The sequence below is a fragment of the Sycon ciliatum genome, chromosome 6 (assembly GCF_964019385.1).
Source record: "Sycon ciliatum chromosome 6, ocSycCili1.1, whole genome shotgun sequence".
In the NCBI taxonomy this organism is placed as follows: Eukaryota; Metazoa; Porifera; class Calcarea; order Leucosolenida; family Sycettidae; genus Sycon; species Sycon ciliatum.
In genome coordinates, this window is record NC_088648.1 from 12,007,573 (window position 1) to 12,020,512 (window position 12,940).

A 12,940-nucleotide genomic window follows, 5' to 3' on the forward strand; every position below is an offset into this window, starting at 1 on the left:
ATACTAGACGTCGCACTCATATTCCCCACACCAAAGCCCATCTGCACACGGTTTTCTCAGCTCGCCAGAGAGTACTGCTTTCGCTGCATACTGCTCATGCTAGCGATGTTCCGCATAAGGGTACTCAAATTATCGACTTGAGCAAGTTGAGGGAGCAGCAGAGTCCAGTGATTGTTTTTGCACTTGCAACCAATACTGGCATTGTCCCGGATATGTGCAGCGATGTCCATTCTGGCCAAATCATCGGCCGACTCACCTCCCAAGTCAGTGTCGATGCCAATCGCTTGCCAGGTTGTCATCAGAGTAGAATTCCTCATCACTGCAGATCGTGGGACTACCAGCATCAATTCTCTTTACGCTCGATGAAAGTGTCGCCCTCAAATGACTCGTCGCTGTAGCCATCATCGTCTTCCTTCTGTTTCCGACTCGAATCCTCAAAATATTTTATCCTGCACATGGAGTGCGATGATGTCGTCTTCTTCCGCTCCGCAGTACATTACTACTACTAGGCTCTTCTGTCGATACATCGATGACGATCAGTTTTAGGCGACTCAGCGCAACATGGAATACAAACTCTAACAAATAAACTTACTTGCAACAAAGAATTGCATCCGGAACAGTCCAGTCGACCGAGGAGAACAACAACAGCGACTCGCGTTGCACTGCACTTCGTATTTTTTGCCGCGGAATTCAAATCGCGATTATCTCTACTTTTCAAAAAAAAGCCGTGGTCATGTTTTAGCGCGCTCTGGCTCATGTAGTACTAGCTACACACCTGTCTTCGGTGAACGATCAGGAAATCCACCAGCGCGTTGATCTAGTGGCAGTGCCTGAGGTGGAAGCGAGAGAGCTCTGTATTTCATCTCCTGTGCTGAGCTGCTGTCTGCTACACGGGGATGCAATTTCAAACACAAAATAAGATCATGCGTAAGAAGTATAGCGTTACACATGTACTTCCATAGATTGAACGCATCGCCTATGTGATTGGCGGTAAGGAGAATATTCGTGCATTCTTTCTACTTCAATGGAAGTACCGTACTCGCGCGATTAGTGCCCCTGGGGCACTATTTTTTCAATGTCCATCACAGATGGAGCAGTATTCAAGAGAGGGCACTATTCAAGGGAGGGCACTATTTTTTCATTGCTGGTACATTTGCATCAACCAGCATAAAACAAAGAAAAACAGAGCCTAAAGTGTACTGTAAACGCTCACGACTCCACAGAAACGGGAACAAGACCTGCGATTTTGTTCCTGAAAACACCAGTGCCACTGCCAAGAAATGGCCAAGAACATTAGCAAAAGAACACCAAACTTGCACATGGGCTTGGTTACAAGACGGACGGGGGGGGGGGGGGGGGGGGGGGGGGCACTATTCAAGAGAGGGCTTTATTTTTCACTGGCTCTTGGAGACTAGGGCAGTATTCGAGATAGGGCACTATTCAAGAGAGGGCTCTAATCGCGCGAGTACGGTATGTCTACATGTAGTGCGCATGCTGCTGGGTGTACACATGTACGAATATAATTACGTAACGGGAACTGGTCCAGGGCGCCAGCTTTGCACTTCGGGTCGGATTTCACATAGCACAACCGCCTATGCACGTGGTTTATGCAAGCTTCCTTCATTTCTTCAGTTTCAAATTTACTTCCGTAAACCACACTGGGTGCATGCTGTACCGTACTGACCATGTATTCACATGTACTGATGTAGTTCATGCTGTACCGTACTGACCATGTATTCACATGTACACATGTAGTTCATGCTGTACCGTACTGACCATGTATTCACATGTACTGATGTAGTTCATGCTGTACCGTACTTACCATCAATCAACACAGAGTCACTGGTCTTTCGCAATCTTGCATCTATTGCAGTTGTCGACTCCAATGTCCCAGTTGTCTCAGTTTCACCTGCCGAACACTACAAAACATGTGTGCATAGTATTCAACACAAACACAAGACCGGACACAGGACAGAACACAAGACCGGACACAGGACAGAACACAGGACGCCCTTGAATGACCACAGCGACAGCAATAACACTGATGAAGTCAGTGATAAAGATAATGATGAGTATGATAACAGTACAAGTAACAACAACAAGCAATGCCCACCTGTCGTAGAGTGGTGATGGGCTGTGGAGTGCCTTTCTCTGACTCCACAAACTTGCCAGTGAAATGCGAGTAACAGAGCTCCAGAAAATGATAACTGGACGCAATTGGTTCCTGGCCACCTGCTGATACAGTACTCTCAATACCATTGAGAATGGACTTGAGCAACGCATGCACACCTTTATATACCGGCTTGTACAACCACTGCAGATCACAATATTCTTACACACACGCAAGCATGCACGTATGCACACACACACACACACACACACACACACACACACACACACACACACACACACACACACACACACACACACACACACACACACACACACACACACACACACACACACACACACACACACACACGCGTGCGCACACCCACACACGCACGCACGTGCACATGTGCACGTACACACACGTGCACGCACACACACACGCACAGAAACACACAGAACATAGAACAACTGTGAAGAAAAGAGAACAAAAAATGTGCTTTGCGTCCACATGAAAAATGAACACATTCCCGATTTGCACCAGACTCAGTTGACCTGGCTGGCCCAATTCATTTGTATGCCTCCAAACACACAGATCAAGGTGGTCAGATGAAGGTCCTTTAGCAGTGGGAGTAAGTAGATCAGACCCCGGCACTGCCTCCTTGCCCCCCCCCCCCCCCCCCGCAAGAACAGTAACGGGATGGAAGCGGGATCCCTTTTAACGAGTACTTCCTCCGGAACCAAAAACTTGGTGACTTTTTATCCGCATTCTAAAATGATGATCATGTGATCAACGCATTGGGTACATAGGAACAAAACATAGCTCAATAAAGTGAGTGGATATGCTTCCTTGGAGCATGTACATTATTATACAAAAAGGCAACGTCCGAATCTACCTCTGAGTCACTATTGCTCGATTCCTCATAGCTCAACTCACCAGAACAGACAGGTCACACGTAGTCACAGAGTGTATATTTCCAGGGGGAGTACATTCTAAACAGTGACGGAAGACGTGAGAGAACGCTAAAACAAACTTACGATATCCGGCACACCGCTGGAAGATGATGCAATGCCAGTAGCCTCACTGATGGTGTTGAGCACGGTTTGTCGCAAACACTCCGTCATCAACAGCCGATCTACTCTTCTCTGCTTCAACCAGGGTATGCCGCGACCATCCAGCACACCCGTCGTTACTTCGTACAGGAAACTCTGATTGTCACTATGCATAATCAAACAGCAACACACAGACGAATTAGAGCACTGGCAGTGGCCCCAGCACTGTACATTCACAGGCTACTGGACAACGAGAACAGAACCCACCGAGACAACGAGAACAGAACCCACCGAGACAACGAGAACAGAACCCACACAGGACAACGAGAACAGAACCCACTGAGACAACAGAAGAGACAGTTAGTTCTTGTGTATTCACATTAGCTGTTAACCTCAGTGTGGAATGGAGTCATGTGTGCAACATTCAGTGATAAACAGTAAGCTTGGTACAGAAGGCTGCAAGCAGTAGCACAGAGTAAAACATTGCCTAAAACAACAGCAGCGGCACAGACTGTTAGTGAATATCGGACACAACGGCACATATTGGACTAAGAAGTTGTCAGTGGACCTATGACCTGTCTTAGGCGAAAACAGACATGAATGGCACCTTTTCACTCACAGATGCGTAGAGCTCAATTCTGAGTAATATGTGAGCTGTTCTTCTTATTCTTATTCTTATTACAGGACCAAGGAGCTATCCTCAATAGAATCAATACACATGGTTAGACGTGTACAACACTGGTAGGTACAGGGTTAGACGTGTACACCACTGGTAGGTACAGGGTTAGACGTGTACAACACTGGTAGGTACAGGGTTAGACGTGTACAACACTGGTAGGTACAGGGTTAGACGTGTACACCACTGGTAGGTACAGGGTTAGACGTGTACACCACTGGTAGGTACAGGGTTAGACGTGTACACCACTGGTAGGTACAGGGTTAGACGTGTACAACACTGGTAGGTACAGGGTTAGACGTGTACACCACTGGTAGGTACAGGGTTAGACGTGTACACCACTGGTAGGTACAGGGTTAGACGTGTACAACACTGGTAGGTACAGGGTTAGACGTGTACAACACTGGTAGGTACAGGGTTAGACGTGTACAACACTGGTAGGTACAGGGTTAGACGTGTACACCACTGGTAGGTACAGGGTTAGACGTGTACACCACTGGTAGGTACAGGGTTAGACGTGTACACCACTGGTAGGTACAGGGTTAGACGTGTACAACACTGGTAGGTACAGGGTTAGACGTGTACACCACTGGTAGGTACAGGGTTAGACGTGTACACCACTGGTAGGTACAGGGTTAGACGTGTACAACACTGGTAGGTACAGGGTTAGACGTGTACACCACTGGTAGGTACAGGGTTAGACGTGTACAACACTGGTAGGTACAGGGTTAGACGTGTACAACACTGGTAGGTACAGGGTTAGACGTGTACACCACTGGTAGGTACAGGGTTAGACGTGTACAACACTGGTAGGTACAGGGTTAGACGTGTACACCACTGGTAGGTACAGGGTTAGACGTGTACAACACTGGTAGGTACAGGGTTAGACGTGTACAACACTGGTAGGTACAGGGTTAGACGTGTACACCACTGGTAGGTACAGGGTTAGACGTGTACAACACTGGTAGGTACAGGGTTAGACGTGTACACCACTGGTAGGTACAGGGTTAGACGTGTACACCACTGGTAGGTACAGGGTTAGACGTGTACAACACTGATAGGTACAGGGTTAGACGTGTACACCACTGGTAGGTACAGGGTTAGACGTGTACACCACTGGTAGGTACAGGGTTAGACGTGTACACCACTGGTAGGTACAGGGTTAGACGTGTACAACACTGGTAGGTACAGGGTTAGACGTGTACACCACTGGTAGGTACAGGGTTAGACGTGTACAACACTGGTAGGTACAGGGTTAGACGTGTACAACACTGGTAGGTACAGGGTTAGACGTGTACACCACTGGTAGGTACAGGGTTAGACGTGTACAACACTGGTAGGTACAGGGTTAGACGTGTACACCACTGGTAGGTACAGGGTTAGACGTGTACACCACTGGTAGGTACATGGTTAGACGTGTACACCACTGGTAGGTACAGGGTTAGACGTGTACAACACTGGTAGGTACAGGGTTAGACGTGTACAACACTGGTAGGTACATGGTTAGACGTGTACAACACTGGTAGGTACAGGGTTAGACGTGTACAACACTGGTAGGTACATGGTTAGACGTGTACAACACTGGTAGGTACAGGGTTAGACGTGTACAACACTGGTAGGTAGGTGTACAGCACTGGTAGGTAGGTGAGCAACACAACAGCTATACAATACTCATACCACATACTACCGTACTTTTCGGAGTAATAGCCGCACTTTTAACACTCATAATTCACCCACAAACAAAAAGTCAGTGTGGTTTACACTACAATGGTCAAATGAACGGGGGGGATACAAGGTAGATGTCTGTATAATACAGGGTAGATGTCTGTATAATACAGGGTAGATGTCTGTATAATACAAGGTAGATGTCTGTATAATACAGGGTAGATGTCTGTATAATACAGGGTAGATGTCTGTATAAGACAGGGTAGATGTCTGTATAATACAGGGTAGATGTCTGTATAATACAGGGTAGATGTCTGTATAATACAGGGTAGATGTCTGTATAAGACAGGGTAGATGTCTGTATAATACAGGGTAGATGTCTGTATAATACAGGGTAGATGGCTGTATTTTGTGACAACAAAATCTGGGTGCGTCTTATACTCTAGCGTGTCTTATACTGCGGAAAATACGATATGTACTAAAATCAATCCAACAAGCAATTGCTAATCCTAGCAATGTATACACATGTACACTGTACCTGGTATTGACAAGGTCTGTTGGCTGCTCCAAAGTGAAGTTGTTCAGACGTTTAGATGCTGGCAATATCTTGCTTTTATCAGTGAGGCTGCGCCGTAATGCTGAGGGCAACACATCAGACAGGAGCATTCAGGGCATGCACACCTTGTGCTCGTGTATCTCCCCTGTTGTTTAGCAAACTCTCACCCCCCCCCCCCCCCAAACCACACACACACACACACAAACATTGGAAGATTACTGTAAAAAACTGATTCATATAGCACATGCACTGTTTGAGGTTCTTACTTGGGAAAGGATTGAAGAGGTTCTCGTCCCCGTTAGACGGAGCGGCAAAGTATTTCTTCTGTGATTTCATCCAGCGTGTCTCCATATCCGATACTTGTCTTTCTTGCAGCAAGTCACCGTGACCAAGGCGAGATCCAAACACTGCCTCATCATAGTTTGACTCTGTGGATACAGACCAGTACCAGCAACAATGACAGCAATCACATTGAGGAAAACATTAACGACAGTAATCACATGGAGGTAAATAACAATGACAGCAATCACATTACGGCAGACATACACCATACAAGCATTAAAAGAGCATTGGAATCCAGACCCAGATCTGTAGGGTCCACTCAACTTGTAACAATCAATTGGTCGGATCTTGATCCAGATCCATTGGTTAGGATCTGAGCAACCTGCCCCTGGGAACAAGGTTGACTGGATCCAAAGATTTTTTGTCAAAACAAGATGTTTGTACATGTCCGGTGGGTGAAAATCATTGTTTGTATACATGAAGTATGAAGCACAAATACATGTGCACCACACATGTGGTCCACATATACGTGGGTGTGAGTTGCAACATGCCATTATTATTAAAACTTAAGGTGATGAGTACGTTCGAACCCTGGAGTGACTTTCCGATCACCATTTTTCTACGTAAACAAATGGTAACGGCAGCAGTGTGAGCAAAAGTGATCGATAGATTCTGAGCGAGAGAAAGGATCTGGGATCTGATCAAACAATTACCAGTGCAGCCTTATTGAGATTGCTCCTTTCCAAACAATCTTGACAAATGAGCAGCCCTAATCGCACCAAGCCATAACACAAGCATGACAGTCCTAACCGTATCAGGCAATGACACAAGCATGCTATTTTTCTCTCAGGTATGCAAGTCCAGATCCCGAGGTGAACCTCACTTAGCCGACCATGCATAACCGACTGCGGATATCCGACCCTTGGCTGACCGATCACAGATATCCGACACTTGGGCAACCGACACCGAATATTGGCTAATCCTTGGCTAATCGACCCCGAATATCCGACCCTTGGCTAATCGACCCCGAATATTCGACCCTTGGCTGACCGAACCTGGATATCTGACACTCGGTCAACCGGACTGGCATCCAAGAGGTCATGGATTAGAGTCCAGGCTAACAGAAATCATTCGTTGTTCTTCCTTGCTTTATTCGCGTCCAGTCCTGCAAAGTGCGCCTCTGACCAACTGCGTCCACATTACTGGCGCTCAACTCTACCATCAATGGCAGTGTCTCACGCCAACCGCAAATTACTTTCAACGTTTTAAAAACAGCAACACACCAAAAATAACCACCACACGCACATTAACTACAACACACAGTAGCTTGCGGTTAGGAGGGTGCTGGCCAGCGAAGTGAGAGGCTACAGAGAGAGCAGGATCTTGGCGGAGCCAAGAGGATAGTCACGTCCGAGGGACGAAGACCGAGAGCCCTGAGTAGCCGGAAATGAGCATGGCCAACACCCCTTTATTTACTTTATCAAAGTAAATAAGAGATGAGAAATGGGAGGTGGGTGGGTGAAACACAATGATCTGACAAGAGTGATCCACACACAGAACGGATCGAAATATAAAACTAAGCAAACTTTAGCATGCCACGTTGAGTGCCCACGACGCATGCCGCCTACGTTGAGCGTCGCGCATGAATGAATGTCACGTTGAATGACACATAGAATGCCACGACGCATAGAGTACCATGTGAGCATGCACCAAGGCGTGTGACCGACATGGATACCGTGATGTACAGCGCACGTGACTGTAGCCAGCAGCAAAGCATGAGCATGCAGTAAAGCGCCAGCAATCATAGCAGCATAGTTTGAGTGGTAGCACGAAGCAGCCGCGTGCACCCATTAATCTGGATTATTACTATAATGCTACACACACACACACACACACACACACACACACACACACACACACACACACACACACACACACACACACACACACACACACACACACACACACACACACACACACACACACACACACACACACACACACACACACACACACACACACACACACACACACACACACACACACACACACACACACACACACACACACACACACACACACACACACACACACACACACACACACACACACACACACACACACACACACACACACACACACACACACACACACACACACACACACACACACACACACACACACACACACACACACACACACACACACACACACACACACACACACACACACACACACACACACACACACACACACACACACACACACACACACACACACACACACACACACACACACACACACACACACACACACACACACACACACACACACACACACACACACACACACACACACACACACACACACACACACACACACACACACACACACACACACACACACACACACACACACACACACACACACACACACACACACACACACACACACACACACACACACACACACACACACACACACACACACACACACACACACACACACACACACACACACACACACACACACACACACACACACACACACACACACACACACACACACACACACACACACACACACACACACACACACACACACACACACACACACACACACACACACACACACACACACACACACACACACACACACACACACACACACACACACACACACACACACACACACACACACAACACACATTCCTATGGGAAACCACCTATGGTGCTTTGATGTAATTAATGGTCCAGAAGATTGATTGGAGAGAGACACCGAGACAGAGAGAAGAGAGAGAGGGAGACACCGAAAAGGACAGAAAGAGAGAGCGGGAGAGACCAAAAGGGAGTGAGACCGAGAGGGAAAGAGAGAGACCGAGAGAGGAGAGAGGAGAGAGGAAGAGGGAGAGATAGGAGAGAGAGAGAGAGAGACTGACAGAGACATGTCCAAAACAATCTCAAATTACCAGTAGATAGATCCTCAGCTAGGTCTGTATCAGGTGTTAGTGCACGTCCAGTGGAGCAATCCACTCTGTGATTGAAACTGTACGAACACAGACACATGGACAGCAAACACAGGGTTAACATGAGGGAAGAAACACAAACATGCAGCTGCCACAAGACCCACTGTAAAGCAACATCTACAGGACACGGTTGTCTGCATATGCAGCTGGTACTACATGTTAGTAACAGCTGCAACAACCTGACACACACACACACACACACACACACACACACACACACACACACACACACACACACACACACACACACACACACACACACACACACACACACACACACACACACACACACACACACACAGTGCAGTACAAGTTATACTCCATGGTTACCTGAGTGATCGCGATCGCATAGGTAATGGTCGTCTGATGAAGTTGCTAGATCTGCGAGTCAGTTGCGTATGCAACGGTGAGAAGGCAGCGGCTGATGTACCTGTTGTGCGCTGTGATGTTTTACTTGATTTGCTGTGGCCGCGCTGATTTAGACTATCATCAACGCTGGCACTGTGCCCGTGCTGCAAGTAGTCATCTCTACCGGCAACAACATTGTGATGGGAAACTTTCTTCTTGGAATGACGACTCACAAGACGAATCTGAGCAGCAAGACAACCCCAGCACATCAGCACAATAACCAATACCAACCTGAACCAGCGCAGCAGTACATCAGCACAACAACCAACACCAAGCAGGGCCGGTGCCACTGGTACCCGGCCATGGAGTACCCGCCGTACCAGTGGCACCGGTCATTGAATGGAATGTCTAGCGTGAAACTATTTATGTGGAAGTGCTAAAAGCTATTCTCGTGCACCCTCGCTAGAGTCTCCTGCCCAGTGAAGACAACTGTGCTGTCTATATATCCACTCCACTCAGGATGTGATATCCCTCCTCTGCCAATGCCCATACCCTACTTAAACCCATCGCAGGATGTCCATCAATGGCAATGCAGAGAGGTGTCATTGTCGCCATCTGAGTATTGGCACAATAATACAGCCGGTCTAATCATACATGTATATCTAGCCTTCCAGTCTTAAATGTCCTTTTCACCTTCGAATATTGTTCGCACACCGCTAGAATGGATTGATAAACAACTCGACTTGTCACACACAACACACGCACACCCACACGCACACACACACACACGCACGCACACACACACACGCACACACATACACACACACACTACTACCACTAGTACAGTAAAACCTGTGATTAACGACCACCCCTTGGGGACAGAGAAAGCTGTGAGACCGTCCGTGCCTGGCCAAGTGGTCTGTAGTACCAGACTGGTCGCTAGTCACGATGGTCTTTAGTTACAGGTTTTACTGCAGTACCAGGCTGGTCGCTAGTCACGATGGTCTTTAGTTACATGTTTTACTGTAGTACCAGGCTGGTTGCTAGTCACGATGGTCTTTAGTTACAGGTTTTACTGCAGTAGCAGGCTGGTTGCTAGTCACGATGGTCTTTAGTTACAGGTTTTACTGCAGTAGATGTATAGTACTGCAGTGCTGCCAACCAACTGGGTCTGTTTTGCGTACTGCGACTTCTGATTTTCCGTATTTTGCAGTGTTTTTCCGTACTACCAATGTACTGCCGTGTGTATTGCTTGTATTGTGCTTTTTTGACACTCGCATGCTTGTCCGTGGCTGAATTTGCTAGTGCAAAACATGTGTGACTGTACCACAGCATGATAATTTGTGCTACATGTAGACGAAGTTTGACATGCACTCGCTTTGGCACAGGGATATTGATCGCTCAGCTTGCGCATGCCATGCTTCTGCATACCTATAATGCTGATCGATCCCGTCAATTTTCCGTACCATTTTGCTCGAATTCCGTACTGCGGACGAAGGAGTGATTTTCCGTACAAATATGGAAAAATACGGAAAGTTGGCAGCACTGGTATTGGTACTGACCTGTCTCAGACGTGTTTGATCAGGTTTACTTGCAGGAGCAAAAGAATCGCCGCGCTGTGACGTGTCTGCTGCTCCTTCTGCCGTTGCCGCTTCTGTACTAGCTATGGCTGTTTGCTCTGCTGTGGTACCGATGAAACCCATCGCCTGGACAAGACAGAGAGGGTACAACGAGGAAAGGAACATACCTCTGTCATTGGGGTGTAATATTCGACCACTTCTCTACTCGTGTAAGCACAGTGGAGCACCATGCACATACCCCCCCCCCATCCGTCCGTCCCCGTCTCAATATCTCTCTAATGCTCACACACAAGTACCCCCCCCCCCCCCCCCTCCCCCCACACACACGCACACACACGCACACACACACACACTCACTCACTCACTCACTCACTTGTCTAACGTCAAACTTACCGCATCAGAAACCGAGTCAAACTCCTCGGCTAGCTTCTGTACGATGGGTAACTGTTGAGAAGTTTCCGGGTAATCAATCGGTGGTAAGACAATCTCAAAATCACTGCCTGGTGATTGTGATGGACGCATGTGTTTGTACTGCTTGACCAACGGCGGAACAACATAGTCCTCTGAGCCACTACTTTTGTCCTGTGATGAAGGAAAGGAGAACTTGACTTGGCGCACAGCTGCATTAGCTGCGAAGAAATCGGTAGTATCCTCACCCTGCGCTGCTGCAGACGACGCCGGCACATTGTCAGATGTATCATCATCATCGGTGGCTGGAACGGTTTCCTCCAATTTAGTATCACCGTGAGCACTCTGGCTACCTTCCTGGGTTTCACCAGCGGAAGGAGGCACAGAGCTTTCAGGCAGCTTATTCTCAGAGAAGGAAGGAGACGTGCATTCGGACTTCTCGCCAGTGTCTTTCTGTGTTGGTGGTGCTGTACTGCTCACAGTCCGATCCACCACAGCATTGCACTCAACATCCTGTACTCTGCCATGTTCTACAGCGATGTCATTACCAGCGGCAGCCTGCCCAGTGACATCATCATCACTAGCTGCAAGCCGCCCGGTGACATCATCACCACTAGCTGCAGATGGTAGAGTAACATCACCAGCTGCAGACTTTCCAGTGATGTCACTATCTGGTTGTTCAATGACATCATGCACAGGTGCATATGACTCGGGCGCCTGTTGAGAGTGAGTAGGAATGGCAGAGGCTGCTTCGTCACAACTACAGTTACCTGATGACTGAGTGAGATCATGCAGGGGTGAGGTGTGTGTGGTTACCATGGAGAGTGTGGTTACCATGGAGATATCAGCAGTATTGGTAGAATCAGCACCTGGTGAGAAATCTACAGCCTTGGCAGAGTGCGGGGAATCAACTATTTCCGATGCGTCACTGTGTGACCGAGCAGCGGATGACCGTGAAGTGGATGAGGATTGGGAAGAAGAGCTGGCCTTGGTGAAGTTGACTGATGGCAATGTTGCATGCTGCACTATGCCACCGGTTCTATCAGCATATGACGATGATGCTGCTGCTGCTGTTGCAGCAGAAGCTGAGGGTGACTGGTGACTGCTGCCTGCTGAGCTGCTGTTGTCATTGCTTGCATTCCAGTATGCACCAGAGCCTATCGTAGCAGGCAGTACTGCTTCTTCAATTCCACGCCGCACCACCTTGACAGTCTGCGGGCCATCATCACCAACTAACT

At 47.9% G+C, this 12,940-nt stretch overlaps 1 protein-coding gene across 1 annotated transcript in view; it reads right to left on the reverse strand.

Moving 5' to 3' along the window:
- Positions 1–12,940, reverse strand: part of LOC135819390 (MAP kinase-activating death domain protein-like) — a 44,075-nt gene that overhangs the window by 18,105 nt on the left and 13,030 nt on the right. The window contains exons 10-19 of the mRNA XM_065332593.1: positions 11,688–12,940; positions 11,277–11,420; positions 9,697–9,956; positions 9,310–9,386; positions 6,326–6,487; positions 6,042–6,141; positions 3,148–3,328; positions 2,114–2,314; positions 1,823–1,919; positions 776–886 (exon numbers count right to left, since the gene is read on the reverse strand). The exon at positions 11,688–12,940 is cut by the window's right edge and continues 53 nt beyond it. Coding sequence (XP_065188665.1) covers positions 776–886; positions 1,823–1,919; positions 2,114–2,314; positions 3,148–3,328; positions 6,042–6,141; positions 6,326–6,487; positions 9,310–9,386; positions 9,697–9,956; positions 11,277–11,420; positions 11,688–12,940 — 2,586 coding nt within the window. The remainder of the gene's footprint in view (positions 1–775; positions 887–1,822; positions 1,920–2,113; positions 2,315–3,147; positions 3,329–6,041; positions 6,142–6,325; positions 6,488–9,309; positions 9,387–9,696; positions 9,957–11,276; positions 11,421–11,687) is intronic.